At 28.3% G+C, this 27,036-nt stretch overlaps 7 protein-coding genes across 7 annotated transcripts; 5 read left to right on the forward strand and 2 right to left on the reverse strand.

Annotated features, from left to right (window-relative positions):
* Positions 1-9,406: 9,406 nt before the first annotated feature.
* GO595_005395 (uncharacterized protein) lies at positions 9,407-9,742 on the forward strand (the record flags this gene model as incomplete). The annotated part of the gene is made up of 1 exon (XM_067918634.1): positions 9,407-9,742. The coding sequence occupies one exon, from the start codon at positions 9,407-9,409 to the stop codon at positions 9,740-9,742; it is 336 nt and encodes a 111-aa protein (XP_067774459.1).
* Positions 9,743-11,035: 1,293 nt separating this feature from the next.
* On the forward strand, positions 11,036-11,284 carry GO595_005396 (c-Myc-binding protein; the record flags this gene model as incomplete). The annotated part of the gene is made up of 1 exon (XM_067918635.1): positions 11,036-11,284. One exon carries the CDS (start codon positions 11,036-11,038, stop codon positions 11,282-11,284), a length of 249 nt encoding a protein of 82 aa, XP_067774460.1.
* A 160-nt stretch (positions 11,285-11,444) lies between these two features.
* GO595_005397 (uncharacterized protein) lies at positions 11,445-13,223 on the reverse strand (the record flags this gene model as incomplete). The annotated part of the gene is made up of 1 exon (XM_067918636.1): positions 11,445-13,223. One exon carries the CDS (start codon positions 13,221-13,223, stop codon positions 11,445-11,447), a length of 1,779 nt encoding a protein of 592 aa, XP_067774461.1.
* Positions 13,224-13,695: 472 nt separating this feature from the next.
* GO595_005398 (ankyrin repeat protein) lies at positions 13,696-14,943 on the forward strand (the record flags this gene model as incomplete). The annotated part of the gene is made up of 1 exon (XM_067918637.1): positions 13,696-14,943. The coding sequence occupies one exon, from the start codon at positions 13,696-13,698 to the stop codon at positions 14,941-14,943; it is 1,248 nt and encodes a 415-aa protein (XP_067774462.1).
* Positions 14,944-16,104: 1,161 nt separating this feature from the next.
* Positions 16,105-17,187, forward strand: GO595_005399 (uncharacterized protein; the record flags this gene model as incomplete). Its single annotated transcript, XM_067918638.1, has 1 exon — positions 16,105-17,187. One exon carries the CDS (start codon positions 16,105-16,107, stop codon positions 17,185-17,187), a length of 1,083 nt encoding a protein of 360 aa, XP_067774463.1.
* Positions 17,188-17,879: 692 nt separating this feature from the next.
* On the forward strand, positions 17,880-18,521 carry GO595_005400 (uncharacterized protein; the record flags this gene model as incomplete). The annotated part of the gene is made up of 1 exon (XM_067918639.1): positions 17,880-18,521. One exon carries the CDS (start codon positions 17,880-17,882, stop codon positions 18,519-18,521), a length of 642 nt encoding a protein of 213 aa, XP_067774464.1.
* Positions 18,522-23,402: 4,881 nt separating this feature from the next.
* On the reverse strand, positions 23,403-24,983 carry GO595_005401 (leucine-rich repeat domain-containing protein; the record flags this gene model as incomplete). The annotated part of the gene is made up of 1 exon (XM_067918640.1): positions 23,403-24,983. The coding sequence occupies one exon, from the start codon at positions 24,981-24,983 to the stop codon at positions 23,403-23,405; it is 1,581 nt and encodes a 526-aa protein (XP_067774465.1).
* Positions 24,984-27,036: the final 2,053 nt, after the last annotated feature.

Genomic DNA, 27,036 nt, shown 5'->3' on the forward strand with positions numbered 1-27,036 from the left:
CAATATAATACTAATGTAGCATTATATATTGATGAGAAAGTTAAAAATTATAAATCTATTTATCCATTTTTGAAATTTGTTCGAGGAGATGATTGGTGTGAAGAACATTGGTTTATCTTTTTTAAAATGGTTGGAATTAAATCAAATACTTCTTATAAAGAACTTCAATTAAATGATTTATTAGAAGTTGGTGATAAATTACAAATTAATCTTAAATCTATAAAAGAATTATCTGATAGAGCACATGGAGAAGCTACGATTCGAACTTCTTTAGAAGAAATTCGTTCTTGGTTTTCTACTACTACATTTAATTGGTTTAATCATACATTTTCTAATAGAACTACATTTATTATTAAGGATTGGAAACAATTATTATCTGATTTAAATGATAAACAATCATTAATTAATTCATTAAAAGAATCACAATTTATTAAAGCATTTCAAAATAATATTACTTTATGGGATATGAAATCTATTTCTTTAATCACTTCATTAAATTTATTAAATGAAATTCAAAGAAAATGGTTACATTTAGAACCAGTTTTTATTAAGAAATCTTTACCTACAAATCAAGAAGAATTTGAAATTGTTGATAATGAATTTAGAAATATAATGAAGAAATTAAAAGAAGAAAAAAGAGTTTCAAATGCAGCTGATTTATCTATTGATAATTTAGAAAAAATTTTACAAAAATTAAATAATTTAAATCGTGCATTAAATATATTCCTTGAACAAAAACGTGATAAATTCTCAAGATTTTATTTTATTGGTGATGAAGATTTATTAGAAATTATAGGTCAAGCAAGTGAAGATAGTACAATTATCCAAAATCATTTAAAGAAATTATTTCAAGGTATTAATTCTGTCGAATTTGATGAATCGAAAAAAGTCATTAATTCATTTGTTTCTTCATTAGGAGAAATTGTTAAACTTAAAACCCCAATTAAATGTGAAGGTAATGTTGAAGATTGGTTAATGGATTTATCAAATAATGTATCAGATACATTAAAAATGATCTTACAAACTATGATGAAATTATCAATTGATGAAATAGGTTATGATTTATATCCAAGTCAATTAATTCTTTTATATCATCAAATTAAATTTACTGAATTAGTTGAATCAAATCGAAAAAATTTAAAACTATTAAAAAATTATGTCGAAGAAAATCTTCATAAATTAGTATCATCTAATCAAAATAATCAATTACAAAAATATACGATTCGATCATTAATCATTGAATATGTCCGATTTCAACAAGTAATTAATGAACTTGATGAAAATTCATTATGGAAATGGAAGAAACAACTACGTTTTTATTTTAGAAATGGATTATGTTATATAGAAATGGGTGATTCGATAATACCTTATGGTTATGAATATCAAGGAAATCCTATTCGATTAGTTTATACGTCACTAACAGCTAAATGTTATTTAACTATTTGTGAAGGTATTTCATTAGGTTATGGTTGTAATCCTTATGGACCTGCAGGTACAGGTAAAACTGAATCTGTTAAAGCTTTAGGTCAAGCATTAGGACGACAAGTTTTAGTATTTAATTGTGATGAAGCTATTGATATTAAATCGATGTGTCGAATTTTTACTGGTTTAGTTATGGGTGGTTCATGGGGATGTTTTGATGAATTTAATCGATTAGATGAAGAAGTACTATCAGCGTTATCACAACAAATACAAATAATTCAAACAGCTTTATTAGAGAAAAAGCCGACAATTAAATTAATGGATAAGAAAATTAACGTTAATTTTAATGCAGGTATTTATGTAACATTAAATCCTGCAGGTAAAGGTTATGGAGGTAGATCGAAATTACCTTCGAATTTAACACAATTGTTTAGAGGTGTAGCTATGTCTATACCTGATAATGAATTAATTGCTGAAGTCTTAATGTATTCTCAAGGATTTCATTTAGCAAATGAATTATCAAAGAAAATCGTTTTAGTGTTTTCTTTATGTAAACAATTATTATCACCTGAAATTCATTACGATTGGGGTTTACGTTCACTTAAAAGTGTTTTATCGACAGCAGAAAAATGGTTAAATGAAATCGATGAAGAAATCGATGAAAAATCTTTAATTGTTAAATCTTTACGAATTTCAACTTTATCTAAATTAACTTATAATGATCGAATTATATTTGAACAAATTATAAATGATGTATTTCCTAATGTTAAAAATGAAAAAATCGAACAATTCGAATTAAGAACTGCAGCGTTAGAAGTAATTAAAGAATTAAATTTAATCGAATTAAATCATCAAATCGAAAAAATGTTACAAATGTGGGAATCATTAAATCAAAGAATGGGTGTTTGTATTATTGGACCTTCCGGTTGTGGTAAAAGTACATTATGGAAATTATTACGAAAATCATTAGAAAAAATTGGCGTTAATGTTAACATCGAAATTATTAATCCTAAATCAATGTCTAAAAAACAATTTTTAGGGTATGTTGATTATGATACACGTGAATGGTTTGATGGAGTATTAACAAAAGCTGCACGAAAAGCAATTGAAACAACAAATAAAATGTGGATAATTTGTGATGGTGATATTGATCCAGAATGGATTGAATCATTAAATTCTGTTTTAGATGATAATAAATTATTAACTTTACCAAATGGTGAACGTATTCAATTTGATAATTCTGTTAACTTTATCTTCGAATCTGATTCATTACAACATGCTTCACCTGCAACTGTTTCGAGAATGGCAGTAATATTATTATCGAATGAAGATATGAATTATGAAAATATTTATAAGAATTGGATAAATAAATGGCCTAAAGATTCTCGAATACCTTATTTAATGGATAAATTATTTAATAGAACTATTAATACATTAATATCAAAATCAAATCAATTTATTATCGAAACTACTTCGTATGGTTTAGTTAAAACTATTTTAAGTCATTTAAATAATATTTCCGGTTCTTCTGATATCGAATTTATTAATTGTTTAATTAGAAGTTCTGTTTCAATATTAAATCCAAATGAACAATTAAATTTTGCAAATAATATTTATAAATGGTGTACTGAATTAAGTTTAAATGTTTCAAATATTGATCCGTCAAATATTTTAGATCAATATTGGAATGGTACAAATTTACAATTATTTGAATTTAATCCAAACATCGAAATAGAATTACCTAAACTTGATGTAATTTCTTTACCTTTAATATTAATTCCAGAAGTACAACGAACAATTTTAACTATAAAACCTTGGATTGAAAAAGGTGAACCTGTTTTATTAATAGGACCTAAAGGTTCAGGTAAAAACACTTTGTTAACACATATTTTTAATTTATTACCTTCAACTTCAATAATTACAATTAATTGTTCTGCTAAAACGGATTCAAATACATTATTAACAAAATTATTACAATATTGTACTATATCAATTACTTCAAATGGTCAAGTATTAAGGCCTAAAAATACAGAGAAAACTTTAATTTATTTTAAGAATTTTGATTTGCCTCAACCTGATAAATGGGGAACAATACAATTAATAACTTTTATACAACAATTATTAACTTATAAAGGATTTTATAATGATGAATTACAATGGGTAACAATCGAACGAATTCAATTTGTATTTTCGATGTCTTCTAACTTTAAACATCCAATTTCTTCAAGATTTACATCAATTGTTCGAATTTCAACTATACATAATACTAATAAACAACAATTAATACAAATATATTCAATTTATTTAAGTGTTATATTAAGAAATACACAATTTAATGATATATCTAAAGTTACTTCTATTACTACTTCAATTATTAATGTATATGAGAAATTTAAATCCGAATTTAATATTGATGAATATCCTCAATATGAATTTACATTTAAAGATATTACTAAATGGATTATATTACTTCAACGTTATATCCATAACTCACATGAATTTAATATAAATTGTATTATTTATGAAGGAATTCAACATTTCATCGATAGGTTAACAACTTTACAAGATAAAAATAGAATGAAAAAAGAAATTATTAATATATTTAAAGAAATGTTATCATTTGAAATTAATGATTATGAATATACAAATTATCAAATCGAAACTAATGATAAACCACCAATTTATTTAGTACAAACGAATAAAAATATTTCACAAGATTGTTTTAATAAATTAATTTATTCTTATGAAAGAGAAATTGGTTCATTAAATATCTTTAGAACTATCGATACCGAATTTTTAGCTAATCGAATCATATCTTTATTAGCTATACCTTCATCAAACATTATAATGATAACTAAACCAGGTTTATCATTTAATGATATATTAAAAATTGTTTGTCATTCTAATGGAATAGAAATATATCAACCATCTCCATTAGCAGATTTTAGTTTTAAGACATTTTTAACATTCTTAAAAGAAACAATACAAAAGATCATACAAAAAGATGAAGAAATTGTTTTATATATTGAAGATAAAATGTTTGTTGATGACTCGATTTTAGATTCATTAAATTCATTAATAGCTTCTGGTGAAGTTAATGGATTATTTACTAATACTGAATTAGATTCATTAATAGCTTCAATCCAATCTGAAATACATGAACAAACTACTTTAAGTGGCCAAGAATATTTTTATCAAAAAATCAAACGATTAATTCATGTAGTAATATTATTAAATCCAGATAACTTTTCATTTAGAAATTATTTCTTATTTGCACCTTCATTTATATCTGATTCTAATATAATATGGTTAACTGAGTTTTCGAAAGAATCATTAATATCAATACCTCGACAAATATTAACAAATGATTTAGAATCGATTTTAACTAATGAAATTATTACTAAAATTACTCCATTATTTGTGAATATATTTAATAGTATTAATGAATCACCAAATAAATTTATATATTTCATTGAAACTTATAAAAATATTTTCTTGAAAAAATATGAAGAATTAAATAAAAAGAAAAAACATTTAGAAATTGGTTTATCTAAACTTAATGAAGCAGCTAAAACAGTTGATGTATTATCAACCGAAATTAGTAATAAAAAGAAAAATCTCGATTCTAAAGAAAAAAGAGCTCAAGAAGCTATGGAAAGTATTAAGAAAGCAGTTAAAGAATGTTCTAATCAACAAGCAAAAATCGAAACAATGAGTAAAAATTTATCAATTGAAGAAAAGAAACTTCAAGAAGAATATTCTAAAATCGAAGAAGAACTTAATACAATTCAACCTGAAATAGATGCAGCATTAAAATTAGTTGGACAAATTAGTCGAAATCAATTAGCTGAAGTTAGAGCATTCCCTAAACCTCCACCTGCTGTAAGTGATGTAATGCAAGGAGTTTTGTTAATGTTAGGAGAAAATGATTCTTCTTGGCCAGCAATCAAGAAGATACTTGGACAAGATGGATTTTGTAATCGAATATTAAAATTTGATGCTAAGAAATTAACACCAGAAATCATTAGTTCAGTCCAAAAATTATTAAAACAAAAAGCAAATAGTTTTCAAAATGAAATCATTACAAAAGTTAGTGTAGCTGTAGCACCTTTAGCTAAATGGGTTAAAGCGAATTTACGATTCTTTTCTGTGTTAGAAAAGGTTGAACCATTACGTAAAAAGAATGAAAAAAATGCAAAAGAAATTCAAGAAAAACGAATTTCATTAGAAAACTTAAGAGAAAAAAAGAAATCTGTTGATGAAAAAGTAGAAAAATATCAAGAAGAATTTAAGAAATCAACAAAAGAAGCAGAATTACTTAAGAATGAAGTACAAATAGCTGAAACTAATTTAAGAGATGCAGAAATGTTATTTTCTAAATTAAAAGATGAACGAACTCGTTGGGATAAACAATGTAATGAAATTAATTCGACAATATTAAAATTACCTAAAAATGTAATATTAGCTTCAGCAATAGTATCATTTTGTGGTTATTATCCAGAAGATAAACGAAAAGAATTAATAACGAAATGGAAAAATATAATAAGTTTAGAAAATGAAGAATTTTCATTTAATCATTTTATGTATACTGAAAATGAATTACTTAAATTAAGAGGTGATTCACTTGGAGGTGATTCATTATCATTAGAAAATGCGATAATAATTTCAAATACTTCAATCGTACCATTAATAATTGATCCAACATCTAAATCATTTAATTGGTTAATTGATTATTTAAAGAAACAACAACAAGATAAACAAGTTACAATATTATCAAGAAATTATGAACGTTTCTCGAGTGAATTAGCTTTAGCTGTACGATTTGGTAAGACATTAATTATTAATGAAATTGATTCCATTGATCCGATTTTAATGCCATTAATTCAAAAAGATTTAATATATAATGGTGCACATCCTTCAATTAAAGTTGGAGGACAAGAAATTGATTATAATGAAAACTTTAAATTATATTTATTTACTAGAGAACCTTATCCGAAGTTACATCCAACTTCTTCTTCATGTGTATCAATTATTAATTTCTCTGTTACACGTTCAGGTTTAGAATCGATTTTATTAAGTTTAACATTAGAAAAAGAATTACCTGAAATTCAAATCGAACGCTCGAAATTAATTAATGAAGAAGAAGAAATGAAAATTAATCTTGAACAACTTGAAAAAGATTTATTAAATACTTTAGTTAATTCTAATGAAAATGAAGATATATTACATAATACAAAATTAATTGAAACATTAAATCAAACGAAAGAAAAAGCTTCAGAAGTATCTGAATCATTAATTAAAATAGAATCATTATCTAAATCACTTGAAGAAAAAGCAAATATTTATAAAAACCTTTCTAAGATTGGAGCTTCATTATATTTCTCAATTAATGATTTAATTAATATTAATCATATGTATCAATTTTCTTCTACGTTATTTATAACATTATTCGGATCAATTTTTGATCAAAAAATTAATTCACCTATAGGTGAACATAAAGCGTTAAAATTCGAATCAAAACTTTTAAAAGTTATATTTAAACATGTATCGAATTCAATCTTTAATAAACATAAACATGCTATAGCTTTACATATCATAAAAAGTTGTTATTCAACTTTAATTAATAATAAAGAATATGAATTATTATTAAATGAACCTTTTAATAATGGCGATGTACCAAATTGGATACCTGAAGATCGTAAACCTTATTTTAATGCATTTTCGAAAGAAATGCCCGAATTAATACAAAACTTAAAAATGAAAGATACAAAATTCGAAAATATTTGGAAAGATTGGATTAATCAACCAAACTGTGAAGAGAATTGGCCATCTATTGAAGGACAACAAATCACTAAACGTGGAGTTGGACCATTTACACAAATTTTGTTGATAAATATTTTAGCACCACATCGATTACTTAATTCGATTGAAACATTTGTTAAAGGAACATTACAACTTGAACAATTCTCAGAACCATTTGAAATGAAATCGATTTTAGAAATGAAGAATTCACTTCCGATAATATTTATTGTATCTTTAGGTACTGATCCATCACAAGAAATTAAAACATTATGTAATAAATCTAAGATTAAATTAATTGAAGTTGCTGTAGGTCAATGTAATATTGAATCGACCATCAAATTAATGAAAAAATCGGCCGAAGAAGGAAATTGGTTTTTAATTAAGAATGCACATCTTTCAATCTCATTAATAACAAATATTGAAAAAGAATTTAATTCTTTAAATAATATTAATGAGAATTTCAAATTATTAATTACAACTGAATCACATGATTCATTTCCTTCATTATTATTATCTAATTCTATAAAAATTGCACTTGAAACACCGCCAGGAATTCGTGCTAATATTATACGTACATTATCTACAATTGATTTTAAAGGATTAAACAAAACTCAAATTCATAATATTACGTCATTAGTTTATTTCCATTCTATAATTCAAGAAAGAAGAATATTTATACCACAAGGTTGGACTAAGTTTTATGAGTTTTCTTTATCTGATTTTAATTGTGCGTTACAAATAATCCTAAAAAATAATATCGAAAATCTTCAAGATTTTGAATATCTTCGAGGTTTATTAGGAGTAACTATTTATGGCGGTCGTGTAGATAATCCTTTTGACTTTAATATATTAAAACTTTATCTCGAATGTTTTATAAATGAAAATTCGAATCCATTAAAAATCGAAAGGAATTCATCAATTAATGAAATAATGAAAAACATTAATAAAATGAATGAAAGAGATTCGCCATCTGTTTTCTTTTTACCTCCGAATGCGACTAAAACAATTATGTTAAGTCAAAAACATGAAACAATTTCATGTCTTAGAAAACTTTCGATTAATGTTTCGAATAATAATATTATAGAACGTCAACAATGGATAAGTTCATTAAAACCAATTCATAATAAATGGAAAGAATTATACTCAAGAAATCCGAAACTTTTCGAATCTAAAATTAATTCTCCAATTAATGAAACGCCTATAGCTTCTGCGTTATATTCACAATATTGTATACTCATTGACTTATTAAATGATATTAACTCATTCTTTAAAGAACTTGAAGGATTTCTATATAAGAATGAAACTCTTTCTCATCATTTAATATCAAAAGGTAATTACTTAATCAAAAATGAAATTCCGGTCATTTGGTTCGATATATTAGAAGGACCAAATATACCTATAGAATGGTTAAATGAAGTTATACGCAAAGCAAATATTATTATTAACTTAAACTTGGATCCAAACTTAATGAAAAAAGAAATCGAATTAGGTGCATTGTTAAGACCGACTGCAATCCTTGACGCTTTAAGACAACAAACTGCTAGAGAAACAATGACTGAAATAACTGATCTAAAATTAACATTCGGAATTGGTGAAGAACATGAAAACGCAATTTATGTTAAAGATTTGTCTTTACAAGGCGCAGTGTTACAAGGGAATAAAATAGCGCAAATGAAAAAAGATGAAATGTTGTTGATAAAATGTCCAATTTGTAGTTTGTCTTGGCAAAAGAAAAAAGATAATCCAAATATAGCAAATATACCTTTGTATAGTAACGACAAAAGAAATAATTTCATTGTAACGTTACCAACAAATTGTCAAGGCGATCCAAAGAATTTCGCTTTTGCTGGAACGGCTTTTATACTTAATCACTAATACCAATTAATAAAAAATGTTTTATTTTTGATTTATACATGTTATTTTTAACATAACAACATATGCAAATCCCCAATTTTTAACATCAAAAGTAAAAACGATCGGTTTCGAGTGAATTATCTTACAAAAAGTTTTATCGTTATTCTCATTTTTGATTTTCGGTTTGTGTAAAAAAACGTTTATGATGATTTAAATCCTTTATGATCGTGTTCGGCGGTTGTTATTAATTAAACAAAGTTTGTCAAATTCTAGATATCCAAAAATGGAATTACCTGAAGACTTCACAACTTTTTGGTCTACGGTAATAATGCCAAATACCCCATGTAAAATATCTGTCCCTGAAGGAGTTGGGTGTTTTATAACAAATATAGCTCTTGATCAAGAAGAATTACCAGAAAAAGGAAGAATAACAGTAAACGTATCTGTTAACAACTCTCCGACTGTTACAGTGATTCCATTCATTGTTGGTTCATTCGAAAGTTCAATGATTGACCTTCAATTTGGTCCAAATGATAATATTATGTTTACAACAAAAGGAGCACAAATTAAAGTCCATTTATGCGGCTACCTAACTGATGGCTTTTTTGTTGATATAGACAATGGTGCACCAGTTGAAGAACTTTTACCAACTCCTGATGAATAAAGAATAATATTATTTTGTCAAATTGTTAGAAGAAAGTCATATAAAAGGTTCGAACTATTTTAACTTAATCTACCAAATGAACAAAAACACATAAATATTTTGATATGTTCAAAATTAAATCTAATATAAACTTGAAATGCTCTTATATAATCTTTCACTAAATAAGCAAATAATTATTAGAATATATAAAATTTTTATATAAATTTATTTAATAGAAATCAAGAAGGAAAAGAAAACAAATGAGTCCAACAAGAGTTAACAAAACTAGTAGCAAGTAGTAATTTTTAAAGCAGCACATAACATTTTTTTGGGCTTTTTTGAAAAATGTCAATAATGAGTTAAAGATTGAAACAATAGAGGTAAGCTGAGTTTCTTCTTTATGAATGGGCCTATACGAGTCATTTCTCTTTAGCGGATCTCTAACTTTTAATTTTTTGAACTCAACCTTTTTTTCTTCCATATTCTCTTATCTGGACTGTAGAAATTATCTAGAAAATAAACAAAAAGTGACAATTATGACCCCCCTCAAAAAAAAATGTTGGTAATGTACGCTTTAAAATTGCTATTTTTTGGTTATTACTCTACACAAATGAATAAGCCTCTTATTCGAATACGACATTTATATATTTGCCAAAATTATTACAATTATATAATTTAATTTGTACAAAATAATATTCAAAAATCTCTATTATGAAACACTTTATTACATTATGCCCTTTTGGAAACAATCTGATTATTAACAATTTCATATTTTAGACTAATAGATGAATGATTTTCAAAAATAAATTTAATATGATCAATATTCGCATTTGGATGAACATAATCCCTGACAAGTGTATTGAAGTAGTATAACTCACTAAAGTTTTCAATCAATTTATCCAAAGAATGATCGATATCATTAAGTGTTTTTTCTATGGCAGCTTCAAGAGCATCTGCATAACATAAATAGCATAAGTATGCGCTTTCATCCAAAACAACCTTTTCATCTGGTAATAAAGAAATTGTATCAACATAAGATACTTTACTTTTTCTTCCTTTCTTTTTAGATACATTAGTGCGAAAACGAGTCAGAGAGTTTGAAGAAATTGGACAATGAAATTTTGGTAATATCTTTGGTTCAAACATGAAATAAATAAAACAAAGGCTAAACGGTAAAATTACCCCTTTGTTTTCGGTTTACGGTTATACCGGTTTATCACAGCAAAAGATAAACGGACGTTTTCTATCAAAACTTTTTGTTAATATAAACGTGTCCTGTGTAAACTTTTTAAATAAAACTGCAAGTTTATACATATGTCTGATACAAAGCGAGAACAATTTAGAAAATATCTTGAAAAAGGTAATGTAATCGAAGTTTTTAACAGAGCAATGCATGCCCTAAATGAATTGGAAGAGCCTCCTGAGGATCCACTCGCATTCGTTCGTGAAAATATGGGCGCTCCTCCAGCCGAAAATATCGATAAATTAATCAGAGAAAATCAAGATTTGACTGCAAAGTTAATTAGGCTTCGCCAAGAAATTGCGCTTCTTGAAGGAAAATAAACAATTATTTAATTCAATATTTTCATCCGTCGTAACAAGTCATGTGATAATTTTAATGATTTGCTATATTGTTATTTTACTTATTTTATATGACATTTTAATTAAAATCGAATTTTTAAAGGAAAAGTTGAAATATTTCAACAATAAAAATTGTTTATTTTTAATCGAAGATGCAAATTTCGTAAAGAGTGCTGACGGCTTCAGCTAAAAATGGAGATGGAGCTGGCTCTAAAGCTGAAGTACATTGTATCAATTCGTTTGAGAAATTCTGGAAAAATGTTCTAAACTTGTTAATTCCTTGGAGCATCTCTTCAATCGACACTGTTACGTCCTCAGGGTACTCAAAAGTAAGTTCTGTCAGTGAATCTAGAAATGATACCATGTATGGAAAATACTTAATGAAGATATCATTGAGAAGATCGCGATCTCTTACACCATTATAAGCTAAATCGAGAGAAGAAAGTGCCATAATTGCTTTGGAAAATTGAAGATTATTACGCATAATTGTATCTGTAATTTCATTCTCAGGAATGCCAAGTGCATCAATGCTACCAAGCGTTGGAACAAGAAAACGAAGCATAAAAAGACCAATAACTGCTCTGTGATTAAGTTCCTTTGAACCAAAATTCATTTCGCATAGAATTCTAAGGTGTCGAAGAATCTGTCGAACTCCCTGTGGGATAAGGTATAGAGCAGCATCAATTCGACTAAAGAACATTTGGAATAATTGGTCAATAATTTGAACGTCATTATCATCTGGATCATCGTAGCGAAACGTTGGCATTTCCCCAACGCTATGGAAAATTGGAACAAGACCAAGTTTAACGAATTGACCAAGTTGCTCGCGAAGATACTCGACGGTTATTTGAGTGAATACGTTATTTTGACGATAGATTTCGTTGGGTGTCCCAAGTAACCGTTGGACTTCGAAGTTGGAAATCATCTTGAAGAAACGTATCCTTTGACCGTAATAAGAGTAGATATCGTAAAGCGAGTAAGCGAGTTGTTTTGCTTCTGGATAATCGAATATCATTTTTAATAAGCCTGATATGAAATTAGGATCATAATTAAGAAGCATCCTTGATAAGGATTCAGCTATTGTTGGATTGATGCTTGTGTTTGGTGGTATGGAAAGGAATGAGGATGATACACATTCAGTTGTACGATTATTTGGTGTAGTTGCATTGATCAAATAATCTTTCCATAATTCGAAAGACTGAGGAGAAAATTGAAGCTTTTCTCCATTTTTAGCATCAAAAATGATTTGATTGGTGTTGGCTTTGAGCTCAACAAATTTATATTTTTCAACATAATCCAAATTTTCTCTAGGTGAAACATAAACAACATCTTTAGAACGAAAATTAACAATAATTTTTGTCTTTTTCTTTTCATTTTTTGCGACATCAATTAGTGGAAAATGATTTTTTGAAATCATCTGAATCGGTGTTAAAATATCCAGAAGTTTCTCCCATAACTTTTTACGCACAATTGCTCTCGAATAGATGTCTGTGCATTTTACCAAAGCTTGGAAGTGATATAATATATGAAGTACTAAATAAAATTGCTCTGGTGAAAAAACTTGTAATATCGATTCCATGTTGAGGCGTGTATATTTGGACGTAACAACAACAAGTGAAAATGGAACAATCATATGAAAATATGGAGAAAGTTGCCTGAAATTATATACAAATTGATTATCTGAGTTATCTATGTAAAGAGGCACCTTTGTTTGAAGGTGTAACTGATAAATTTTGTTGAGAATTTGTGGAACTTCTGATATCGGCGGTGAAATATTTTTAAATGGAGAATGATCTGAGATATCAGGGATAGGAAGAGAAGGAATTTGATACTTATACTGAGGGTCTGTCTTTGCGTAGATAAATTTGAACATAAATATTTCGTCGAGTCCATCAACCAACGGGTTTGATTCGGGTTCCATTTTTTAGGTTTACAAGTGGAACGTTAAATATTTTGCAAATTTCTGGTAAATAAACCGTTTTTTAATTGAAAAATCTGATTCAAAAAGTAATCATTCTATATGGATAATCGGGATTTAAATGGAAAATTAAAATTTTTCTTATGGATTTTTTATACCACTTTATGCCTCGTTTAAATCAGAACGAGGATGGTGATAAAATCTATAAAAAGTAAAATACAGTTTAAGATATGTAATTATTTATGTTGTGAAAATACAATGATGATACAAACTAAAAAAATTTTGAAAAAAAAACCTTATTTAATTTCATTAATTTTTATACCTAATTAAAAGACATTTAATTTTCTTCCAAAATTTCATTTCAATAAAATATGCGAATATAGTTTCATGGGTAGTTTTTAAATATATTTTCTTGATTGTTTGAAAATCACATGAAATGATTTCTAGCGACCGTTTAAAGGCTTACACATTTACAATGGATCAAGAAAAAATCCGAAAAATCATTGATCTCCAAGAAACTATAATGGCAATAATTCCAGAAAATTTTGACACAAGTTTCAATCATATTGTTGATTTACTATCAGAAACACCCGATCTTAACTTTCAAATTAATTTGAAACAAGCGATCGACTTTAGACCACGTCCCATTGATGTATATGCAAGAGTTTACGGAGGTCTCGTGAGGTCTGAAAAATTAAAATTTTTTACATCAGAAAGATTCAAAAAAGAAATATTTTCCACAACATTTTTTTCATTAAATTCAACATTTGGTAGCTTTCTTTATCAGTGCATACAATTAGGGTTTCTTGATCCAGCAGAGTTTGTCCAATTAATTCGAAAATTCAAACATGATCATTCAGAATACATTTTTGAAATCCTCATGATGTTTTGTTGGTTCTGTGAATATATTGAACAATATGACCCTGAGTTATATGATGAAATTCTTGTTGTTTTTAAGAAAAAAAGTCAAATGCCAAATCTAATTCTCTCACTTAAATCATTTATTCTTAACTTCGACCAACTTCGCGCAAACAATTGGGAACTTAAAAAGCGCCAAGCCACAGGTTTTGGTCCCGAACCATATCGCGAAGTCATCAATAAAGATGATGTCGAAAGACTTAAGGAAATGGCACAAACTCCAGGATTTGATATGAATGCACGCCTCAAGCCATCTGTTTTTATTCGATCCAAGTCATTACAAATGTATCCAACATTGATCCAATTTGCAGCATTTGTTAGATCTGTTAACTGCTTCAAATTTCTTTTGGAAAATGGAAGCAGCACAAGCATATGTAGTTATGCTAATCGCACACTTGCACAGTTTGCTGTTGCTGGAGGTTGTATGGAAATCATACAAATTCTCGATAAAAATGGAATCGACTTCACTGGCTGTGCGCAAATAGCTGCAGAGTTCCATCAAAATGAAGCGTTTGTTTGGCTTTATGAGAATAAGTTTTCTGATTTAAGTCAAATTCAAGAATATATCGGATCATCAATCCATCAAAGTGCGAAATCCAATAATCTGAGGATCTTAATATTTTGCATAGAACATGGCGTTGATCCAAACTTAAGAAACTCCGAAAAATATACACCATTGCATTATGCCGCTGATTATGGTTCACTTGATGTGTTATCATATCTTCTATCGTTGCCATGTGTTGATGTTAACGCACGAGATTCAGTAGTTTATTTGCTTTTTCTAGAGTTTACTCCACTTTTTTAGAACACCCCTTCATTTAGCCGCTTCTAAAGGTCATATACATGCTGTAAATATTCTCTTAAAACATAAAAATATAGACTTAAACCCAAAGAATCGGGAAATCCGTTCACCTTTGTTATGTGCAACAATTTCCGGTCAAGAAAAAACAATATCAATTCTTTTAAATGATAAAAGAATTGATAAAACAACAATAGATGGATATGGAATGACGCCTCTTCATTGGGCTGCCAGGAATAATAGAACTACTTGTCTTAAATTATTAATTGAAGAATTGGGAGTTAATATAAACACAAGAGCCGACGATGGAAAAACGCCTTTACATTGGGGTGCCCTGAACGGTTTTTGTGAAATCATCAATATTTTATTAAAGCAACCAAATATTGATGTAAACGCAAGAGCTGATGAAGGTACAACTCCATTGCATTTTGCGGTGTATGGCGGCTTTATAAGTGCTGTGAGAATACTTTTGAACTTTCCAAAAACAGATATAAATGCAATGACATCTAATGGTGTTTGTTTTCATTTTTATTCAACTGCTCTTCATATTGCTTCTGAAGTAGGAAAGATGGATATTGTTAATTTGTTACTCTCCAAGAAAACAATTGATATCAAACTGAAAAACAAAGTTTGTTTTGGGTTTTTGATGGAATTTATTTTTAACATTTTTAACACCTGCTGATGTTGCAAGAAATAAAAATCATTGGGAAATTGTGGAACTTCTTAATACATTCTCATCAGGAAATAATTATTTGGATAACTAAGTTAAATTTTATAAAGAATGTGTTAATATATATCTTTTTTTAATATTATAATGTTTTGAAAGATTAATTTCTTTCTGTTTTGGTGTGGAATTATCAAAAATGGAATTCATAAGAAGACTTTTTATGGATACTGAAATAAATAATGCAATGTATTTAACACGTATAGGAAAACCCATAATTTATGAAAAAAAATTTTTGAAAATTTATGTTTATTATGCACAACTAAATGGAAACAGTTCCAAAAATCGTATTAACTTCCTTTTTACGTTTAAAACAAGTTATTCAAAGTCAAAATTTTTTTACCACTCAAATAACTCACTATCGATCAAAGTTGTAAACCAATGAAAACCATTCAAAAATGGAATTTAAAAATTCAATTGGATTCGTTTTTAAGAACGGGAAGATGCTTGCGATATTTCTTTCATTCAGCTCTTCCAAGTACTATGTTGCACCAACAGATGGAATGTGCCCAAACCATGAGGCATGCAATGAATATTGCCTTCGTGTTTCAAGTCGCAATTATGAATGCCTTTCCCTAACAACTATTAATCTCTGCTACGACTTTCGTTCATATTATTTCATTATTTGGGCATGCTTTGTTGTACCAGTTTTACTTTGTTTCGTATGCTCATTGATTTGTTGTAACAAAGTCAGATCACCATTAATTTCAGTTTTTATTAATTTACTGTTAGGTACTTATTGGTCAATATGTATAATGGGCATATATTGTGCTGTAAATTCGAATGAAGGTCCGGATTTTATTCCAATTATTATTCTTCCAATATTTTTAGCTATCATTGTTTCCTGCTTATCTAATGTTTGTGGACTTTGTTCAAACTGTGGTTCATCACGGAATCCGAAGTTTATATATCAAATCATGACAGAAAGATGTTTAGAAAAAGATGAGTTTGAGAATTATATCAACACCATTCTTCGTAGTCCACCAGTTATTCACTTGAAAGGCGGTGTTCACATCTATCAAAGAACTGGGAAGCATACCACAATATTTACAATTCCATTCCAACAAGCAGCACCATATGTATCATGGGAAGAACGAAGTCCTCCTGTTCATATTCCACACGACAAATATATATTAGTCAAAACGAAAATCAAGTTTAAATATACCAAAGATCTCAAAGCATATATTCAGGAACTGAAAAAACAGATGACTGCCAAAGAAATAGAAAAGGGTGCACTTGCCAACAATATCACACTCATTACAGAGCCTTACGTCGAAGGCATGAAGCCGTTTTTGTTGGCAACATCAGGAGGAAAAGTGCCAACATTTCATAAGTTTACACGGTCGTGCTTCGGAAAGTTTTTGTGGTATTTCACAGCTTTTATAGGGTTGAATACTGTGTATGAATCAATTTATTGTATTGGTATAAAGAGATTGAAGATGAAGTCGGTAAAGTATATTTCGTCAACACCTTGTTACCATTGCCCAGCTTACGAGTACGATGGTGATTTAAATGCTGTTGAATAAATAAATTTTTATAGTAAATCATTAAACCAATAAAATTTTTGTTTTTAAACTCAAATTGAGATTTTGGAGCACGAGAAATTGAAGAATGAATTCATAAAAAATTAATTATATGAATGTGCTATCAATTATGTTTTTGTTTGATCAATGGGGATGTGTGGGTGAAGTATTCGATCGTCTGATGAAAAGATGACTTAGAATAGCCCCATCAAGTACACGCGATGGCATTTTAAAATAATTATTATTGGCAATGTTGAAAAGGAACAGTAACTGCAATTTATTATGTTCCAAGAATATTTTTTATTCATTTGGCCCACCTGCCCTCTAGCAAATGAACAAATTTTAAATTTTTATGTAATTCTGTGGAAATAATTCCATTGTGAACAGATGCATCTTCCTTAAATTTCAATATTTTTGAAAAGTCTAAAAAAGTTTATATATATAAAATAATGATACGGTAATTTTTTCAGAGGCATCAAAATATTCAGAAGTAATTTTTCATCCTGATACAGAATGTGTTTAAATTGTTGGATAAAAAGAAGAAAAATTTGTATCGGTGTCCATCGATGTGATTTATATTTTCAAAATCTATGGTCACAATATGACATATTTAACAGAAATTTTGTTGAGTAGAACAAAAAATGAGTTCAGAACAACACACCAAGAAAAAACCAAAGAAACCTCCATTGTGCGATATGAATGAATTTCCAACAAAGTTGCAATGTGTCGAAACAAGAAATCAATATAAAATTGGAGATATTGTCACAACAACTGAATCACACAGATACTCAGGAATGCTCATGAAAGTAGATGACGTAACAGAGGATCGTGTTTCAGTGCATCCACTACCAATTCCTGTACAAGGAAATCAAAATGAAATCAACAAAATATTTTTTTCCCTTGAAAACATAAAAAACCCACAATTTTACGATACTTCTCTTCAAACAGAATTTCCCTCTATAGTTGATATGACCAGCTTAAGAATTGGTGATATCATTGAAACTCGTGATAATGAAATTTATGTGATTACAATTAAACCCACAGAAAATGATGAATATGTTTATGCAACTTCATATGATTATCGAGGCAAGAAACATATGATTTCACCTGATACAATTATTTCTGTTTATAAGGATGACAACTCATGTTATGACAAGGACGGAAACAGGATACTTGTTGGAGACACTGTGGAACTTCCAGACAAAGCAGAGGGTTATGTTTATAATACATTTAGAGGTCAACTCTTTGTTGGGATTATTGAAGAAAGGGAAGAGGAACTCCTTGGAATCGTTGACTACGAAACCCTTCTGCTCCAGCCGCCTCCTCTTGAGAAATAATGAAGTTTGTTGTTAAATTTTTAAGGTATTTAATTTGAAGTATCCATAATGACATTATTGGTCATAGTCTATAATTAGGAAAGCAAATTAATTTCTGTTTTAAAATTTTATGTCTTATTTAATAAATTATACATGTGTAGAGAAGTTTAATGTCGTGTTTTATTTCTTTTAATTTTGTATTGTGGTTACAACATAAAGTTATTCTATAAAATCTTCATTTGTTCTTAACTTAAAAATATTTATCATTCAGATTTTTCATATAAAATAAATTTCACATATATAGATGCATTGAAAAGCTGTCTACCTTGATAAGAATGTAATTCAGAATAGCTTTTTTCAACCTATAAAAAAAGCATATATATATATATATATATATATAAATACCATGTTTTCTGATTAAATATGAAATAATATCATTGTATTTCATTCACAATGCCTTCTTAAAAAATCATATGTTTAAAGGCTATTGTTTTTATCTTCCAATTTAATGCAATAGTAATAGTTAAAATCTTCTGCATTTTAGGTAGTAAATACCTTTTAGCACAAAGATCATTATATATATATATTTCCCAAGCAATTATTCGTAGTTGTATGAAAGTAGACAGTTTTTCAAGGTGTCTTTATATTTAAAATTATATTAGATAAATAGCTTCTTTCCATCAAGGGATATTTTCACTATGTTAAGTGTTTTTCTTTCAAACCATGGTTCATGAACTCTATTTATTATTCCATTACAGTTTTATGCAACAAAAAAAAATTTACCAAGAAAAATAATTTTTACAACAAATTTTAAACGCAAGTTGCTTCTAATCTTAATTTGTGAATAAATTCACCACTTCTTACCGTCAGTAATCCTCTGAACTCTCCTTTTTCTTTAGGCACAAACTCCACAATTACAATAGTTTTCCCATGTGACTTGATTATGGTTTTATCAGTTGACAACTTAAATGGACACGGAAGAGCTGCTAAATCATTTTCTGTTTTATCTTCCAAATTGTTTCCATTTTGTTCATTATTTATATCAGTTTCATTTTTGACATCCAAATTGTTTTCATTTTGATTATTATTTAAATTATTTTCATTTTGATTATTATTTATATTATTTTCATTTTGATTATTATTGATACTGTTTTCGTTTTTGATTTCTGAATCGTTTTCATTTTGTACATTTAATTCATTTTCATTTTGATTATTATTTAAATCTGTTTCGTTTTTGACTTCTAAATTGTTTTCATTTATTATTTTTTTGCTTTCTAATCCATAAATTTTCCACTCGACAACTATTGATTCGCTCGAGAAATTTTCCAATGCAATTCTTCGAATAATTTTTTCACCTTTAACTTTAATTTGTTTACCGAATGAAACGTAATCTCCATAAACATCATCAACGGTATAGCCAAGTGTATGCTTTTGAAAATTAAAGAAACTTCCAAGTGCTTTTACGTGCAGAAGAATTGGCATTGTTTTATACTGCCAATAATCGCGTATAATTAACTTTAATTTACCATTATATTCGCCATGAATTTCGGAATAACATGAAATTGGAATTTGTTTTGTTTCATTAGCATGAATTGTTTCCATTTGATCATTTTCAAGTTTAAACACTCCATTACAATCATCAACAACTTCTATTTGAATTGTAGATGAAATTCCACTTTCATTTCTTATTCGAATATTCGAATTAGATTGTTTACATATTACGAAATCAGAAGAAAAATCAATTTTCTCATCTAATAAATGTATTTTAGGTGGATTAACATGTGATAAAACAACACATGTATAAGAAATATCAAAAACTTTAATAATAATTGGCATTAAACGCTTACCAAGTTCACTAAACATTAAATTTACATTAATATTAATTGATTCTCCAATATTTAAATGACCTTTCGAAGGTCTACTCTTTGACAATTCACAGATTTCTCTTTCAAAGATCATTTCATTATTATTATTATCATTTTTATCATTTGTTTTAATTGTTGGCTGTAAATTCATTTGCGTTGAAGGTCGATGAATAGGATCATAAATATGAAGTGTATCAGGAGAAATTTGTACCATTGAAGAAGCTTTAACATTTCCTTTGATTATATTAAGTGGAATATTTTCTTCTTTTTTAACATTTTCTTCTTCTTTTTGACCTTCATATAAATAATCGATTATTTCGAAATCTGTTGGGAAATCATTTAAAAGACTTATTTGGATACAAGTTGAATATTCGATTGAGGGAAATATTTCTCCAATATCAATAATTCTATTTTTAATTTCAATAATTGGCCTATCAATAATAGCATAAACAGGAATATCATAAAATGTTGTTGGCATTGATTTAATTTGTTTTAATTCATTATCAACCCAAAATGTATAAATAGTAATTATTTCTGATATAGAAGTTGAGTTCATATATTTAAGTTCAACATTTATAAGATATTCATCATAAACTGTTCCATTGATTTCATTAATATTCCATTCAGTCAAATTTGGATATATAATATTAAATCCAATTGGTGAAGAAAATGGATTTTTTAATTTAATTGTTTGAATAGAATTTGTTCCAATTAATACATAACCAAAATCAAGTGTTGGGGGATCAATTATTAGTTTAGGAAGAGAAATATGTGCAAAATATTTAAAATTAAAAGAAATGTTTGGATCAATTTGATATGATAAATCATCAATAATATTAAAATTATTTAAAAATAATTGTTTTGAATAATTTGAATTATTATTATTCATTAATATTAATGGCCAATTAACATTATTAATAAGAGAAATGTTTTGTGTTGAAATATTTTGCATTTGTTCTGTTAAATTATATTGTAAGTCTATAAATTGTTTTTCTTTTGATTCAATTTCAAATGTATTTTTAGAAGATGTAATAAATTTTGTTTCATTTAATTGAAGATTAACTTTTACATTCGAATCATTTTGTATTTCGATTGTTTGTGTATTTTCTGAATATGGAATAACATTATTAAATATTATTAAAGGAGGAAATATTGAAATATTTGGATGACCAGTTGAACCTTCTAAAATAATTGTTAACATTTTCTTGGATGATAAAACACCAGATTCATTAGGTATTCTATTTACAAATATTACTAATTTTGTTTCATAAAATCCATAATTTAATGGTGAAAATTTTATATTTATTTTTATTGTTTCACATGCTCCAATTAAACCAGAAACAGGTGAAATATTAAATGCGGAATTATTTGTTTTATTACTGATAAAATATTCCGGATATAAAATTTTTAAATTATTTTTACTTTCTCTCGGTTTAATTAGTTGAATATAATATGGATAAGAAACATCAGATTTATTAATTATATCAATTGTTTTCGTTTTATTAACATCCGAAGGTAAAAATGGTATAAATAATATATCTTCATCACAAACATCAAACTTTAAAAGAGGTTTAGTTGCATTTCCTTTAATAACGAAATTAAATTTTTGTGGGAAATCTTTTGTTATTATTTCAAATGAAGAAGAATGTTCTCCTTCTTGTAATGGTTTAAATTTAATGTTTATTTCAATTGATTCATTATGATTTAGTTGAAATTGCGATGGAATAAGTGAAAAAGGACCATCAATGAAAATAAGTGATTCTTCTTTACCATTTGTGGATTGAAATGAAAAATGTCCATTTCCGCCTTTATTAACAATTGTAAATGCACATGTTTTAGATGAATAAATTAATGCCGATTGAAGATCTACAATATCTGGTATTTGTAATTGTGGTGGTTCACGATAACAATGAATAGGAATAACTGTTGGTTGGTCGTTGTTACAAGGTGTAATTATAAATGAGTCATCGTAATCATGAAGATCTGTTGGTAAAAAATAAACTTCAAAAGTAATATGAAGCCCTGGAAGAATTTGTGCATTTTTAACATTCTCAATGATTTTAAAGCGAAAAACTGGATTTGAAGGACCGCGAATTTGAAATCCTTGGGGATATGCTGAGATGTTTTGAAGTGTAAATTTCATGGTGTATTCAATATGTGGTGAAAAATTGATAACTTGTAGTTGATTTGGAGTGGCTTTAAATATAACCTGTGGTGTTTTTGGAATACTTTTTTGTGGTTTAATGATTTTCTTTGGCTTAAGTTGGAGTGGCTTTTTTATTCTTGGAGTGTTGGTGCCAGACGGTTGAGCTGATGTGCTTACTTGAATAGGCTTATATTCCAATTTAGGTAGGATAGATTCATTTTCTTTCTTGATAGTATCAGTCTCTGGTTTGAAATTTGTTGGAGGCGTAAGGAGATGTAAATCATTGAGTACAGATGTATCATTTGAATCAAGAAGTGCAATTTGTCTTGAAATTTCATCAAGTTCAGTTTTAAGTTTTTCCGAAATTTCTTCATACTTCCCGTTTGTGTCTATTTCGTGAGGAATTTGTTCATCGAACTTTGAGAGAAGTATGGAAAAATCCCAAAGGCTGCTCATCCCTTTTCCAAACGTATAAACCGTTCTATAGCAAAATCAACAAAAAACATTCAAATTTGGTTAATGAGGCTTCTACATAAGCATTTTATTTCTTTTTCTGACAAACCCTTGCTGCATATTAATAGCATTTTGTTTCTAATAAAACATTTTAATGATATAATTTAAAATTTGATTTTGACTTTAGAAAAAATGATTTTTAGTGGAACACATATACATATATCATTACTATGCTGATAAATTGCATGTTAGACATTATAGAATATTATTACATTACATATAGTTCCGAAATCAAACATTAATTTTAATAAATTCTTTAACATTTTTATTTTCTCTTGCACCAACAAAACTTTAAATGTATTTCGCAAATCAGAAACACTTATTTTTAGTAAAATAACTAATAAATCAACATTAGCTCAAAGATCTAATGTTACATTTTCACTGTGTTAATGAAGGAATATCAATGTAGTCGCCTTTTGCTTTTCTTCGTATCCAAACGAACAACATTATTATGAGCACAATACCAACAATCGCTATCACTGGTACACCAATTACAAGGAAGAAGAACAACGAATCGCTCATTTTCTTTTCATCAGATTTTGGGCATTCTTGGAAACCCTTTTTTATTGGTAACACATCGAAAGTTTCGCCTTGATATTGCTCACTCACATAAACGGTTTTTGCCGGCACCGATCCGAAAGGGCTATAACCAAATGTCACTTCAGACCCATAAAAATAAATACAGATCAAATTTGAACAAGAATCGAATGCTCTTTCGCTAATTTTTGTGACGTTTCCACCAATTCTAATTGTCGAAAGAGAAGTACATTGATAAAAACAATATCCTCCAATAGTTTCCACTGAGCTAGGGATATCGAATGTTGCATTTTTTAATGCGACTGGATAACTAACTATTGTTAAAATGTTTTTATCATAAAGAATTCCATTGTTCATATAATTGGCATAGTGCATATTTTCGGATGAAACTTCAATTCGTTGAAGATTTTGACATGAAACAAATGGATTAGATCTAATTTCACTTACTGACTTTGGAATATAGACATATGTTAACATGGAGCAGAGTTGGAACGCTGCTTCGCCAATCTTTTCGACGTTTTCGCCGATTGTAAGATTGGATAAGTCATAACACATATAAAATGAATAGTCATCGATATATGAAACGGAATTTGGGATAATAACTTTAGATAACTTAAAGCAACAACAAAATGCTAAGTTACCAATCATTTTAAGACTTTCGCCAAATGTAACTTGATGAAGTGAAATGCAATCAACGAACGATGACGTGATGGTGGTGACGGAATTAGGAATTATGATGACTCCCAATTTGGTACACGAACTAAATGAATAATCGCCAATGGTTTTGACTTTCTCGCCAATTGTTACAGTTTCTAAATTTGCACAATCACAAAATGTAAAGTCTTCGATGGAAGTCACTGAGTTGGGAATGGTTATGCTCTTGAGCTTAAAACAGGAATAAAATGCAGAAGAACCAATAGTTGTAACAGAATTTGGAATAACAATGTTAGTAAGACTTATACATGACTCAAAGGCACCACTTGCAATAGTTTCTAGGTTTCCCCTAATTACAACAAAATAAAGATTAGAGCAGGAATAAAATATCCATTGACCAATAAATTTGACTGAACTTGGTATTGTGACTTCAGTGAGATTATAACATGACTCAAATGCAGAACCACCAATGGAGCTTACATTATTTCCAATTTGAATTGTCTTCAAATTGTAACAATGGTAAAATGAATAATTTCCAATTATTGAAACACTATCAGAAACTTGAACAGTGGTAAGGTTAGACCATTCATAAAAGGCGTTCTCACCAACTTTAGATACTCCTGTGGAAATAATGAGTGTTTTGGTTTGTGATTTGAAATTAGAATATTCTCCTTCGAGAATTTCATCATCATTTTCAATAACTAGAGTTTCATTGGAGTTTGGAATCGCGATATTCAGAAATGTAAATAAAAAGTATAAAAACACCATGTAACAACAAATTGAAGATGTTTAATTCACTTTTTGTTCATATAGGAGCCGTTAAAAATACGTTACAAAAACAATTTCAAATTAAACAAAATTCACAAGATATCCAAGAAATTTTACGCGAACTTGAAATTAGGTTGCATGCCATCGAACAACCAGCGCAAAATTTATTGTTACAAACATCTAAACAAAATTATGATTTATCACAGAAAATCAATGACATAAAGACACATATAAATCTTACCGGTGTTGAATCTTTAAATAAAGAAGTAGGTAGCATTAATGATAAAATTTCTGATTTTCTTGACCATCAAATTCCGTCTTCAATTATGCCATTATCAAAAACATTAGCAACATGGAAACAGCAATTCAATCAGTCTGTTTCACGTGTTAAAGAAAATTACAAAGAGTTGAACAAGAAATTATCTTTGAATACAATAAATTTGCAAAAAGCCTCAGAAAAATTTAAAAAGCAAAAAGAATCTTTCTCAGATTTAACCGAATTTGTTTCTTCTTTCCCACAAGAAAATGATTTGCTTTTATCAGATATTAATGAAATTATTGATAACTGGTCAACCGAAATTTCAACAACATTTTCATTAACATCCCAAAAGCTGAACTTAGATATCGCCCGAGCAAAATTAGTAGCAAACTTAATTTTAAATCAACCATCATCCAATGTAGATTCATTAAAAACCTTTTTTGATCGATCAAAAGACTCAGTTAACATCCAATGCTTACAAGTAGAAGAAAAGATTAAAGAAATAAACTTAATGTTGAAAGAAACTGAAGCGCAATTTCAAACTGAATCATCGATTATGAAACAAGAAATTAAAACGAAAGCAACAGAGAACCCGAAGAACATGGAGAGTGATTTAAGAAAAAAAATAATTCAAGCGAAAGAAAAATTAAATCAGCTCGACAACATATATTTTTAAAACAGAGTTCAACTTGTCACTTTTTGGTGTTTGTTTGTTTTAGTAAATTTACAACTTCGCAAATAAGTTTTAAATCATATGAAATGTAGGTTCTTTTTACTTAAGATGCAAATGGAACGCTTTTGGACCTGAGGGTTGTAATGACTGAAATGGATATTTTGAAAAATTTCATCTTGTTTGTTCGCCCACAAATAATACACGGTCTTTATGAAGTTTTGATTAAGTATGCAAATATTTGAGAATTGAAACAATCCATATTGGATTGAAAATGTGAGTGGACGGTACTTGTGTATGTGGCGAATGTTGCTTGTGGTTGAGGTGGGGTTGATAATAGATGTTAATTGCATATGTTGTGGTGTGTGTATGGTAATGTCAGTTCAGTAGCCATAATTTCCAAAAATTATATTTCAACAGTAAGTATTTTAGAGTTACAGCAAAAACCCCGTTGACTGTGACAAATTACCATTGACAAAGTCTTGAAAAAGTTAAAAATTGAAATCGATGCATTCAAAATTTGTGATACGATCAAAATCTCCTAGCGTTTTTTCACTTCATTAAATGTTCGGATGCTAGAGAAACCCGAAGAATACTTTCAGGTTCCACACAGCAGAGGCATTCTTGAGAAGCCGTGTACTTTTGATCAATTAGACCTTGGGGTAGTGGGTCCGGACAAAGCAAAGATTGCATATGAAATATTACAATGGAACTCTAATGCATCCTCAAAGCGTGAGCATAATATATAACCTCTATTATTATGGAAAAGAAAGAGAACCTAAACTTTCGATGTCAGACATTGGGAAGATTTTTGGTGTATCTAAACAAAGATTACCAATGTAATAAGTTCTTATTGCAGATGGAATGGACAAGCTGGAATTGTTGGGCGTCCATTTTTACTTAATGATCAACAAATGGAAAGATTAAGTAGTTACATTTCTCCACAATATAACCAGAAGACCCCATGCACAATACAAAGAATAGTTAATATCGTTTTTAATGCTTTCGAAATGATTCTAACTTTAGAATCTGTAAGGCATATGATATCTAACTCGCAGTTATTCGAGTTAGTCAAGAAGACAAGAATGGAAGCGGATCGTGTCCACTGCGATGAAGGCCAAATA

The sequence above is a fragment of the Histomonas meleagridis genome (assembly GCF_020186115.1).
Source record: "Histomonas meleagridis strain 2922-C6/04-10x chromosome Unknown contig_337, whole genome shotgun sequence".
Classification (NCBI taxonomy): domain Eukaryota; phylum Parabasalia; order Tritrichomonadida; family Dientamoebidae; genus Histomonas; species Histomonas meleagridis.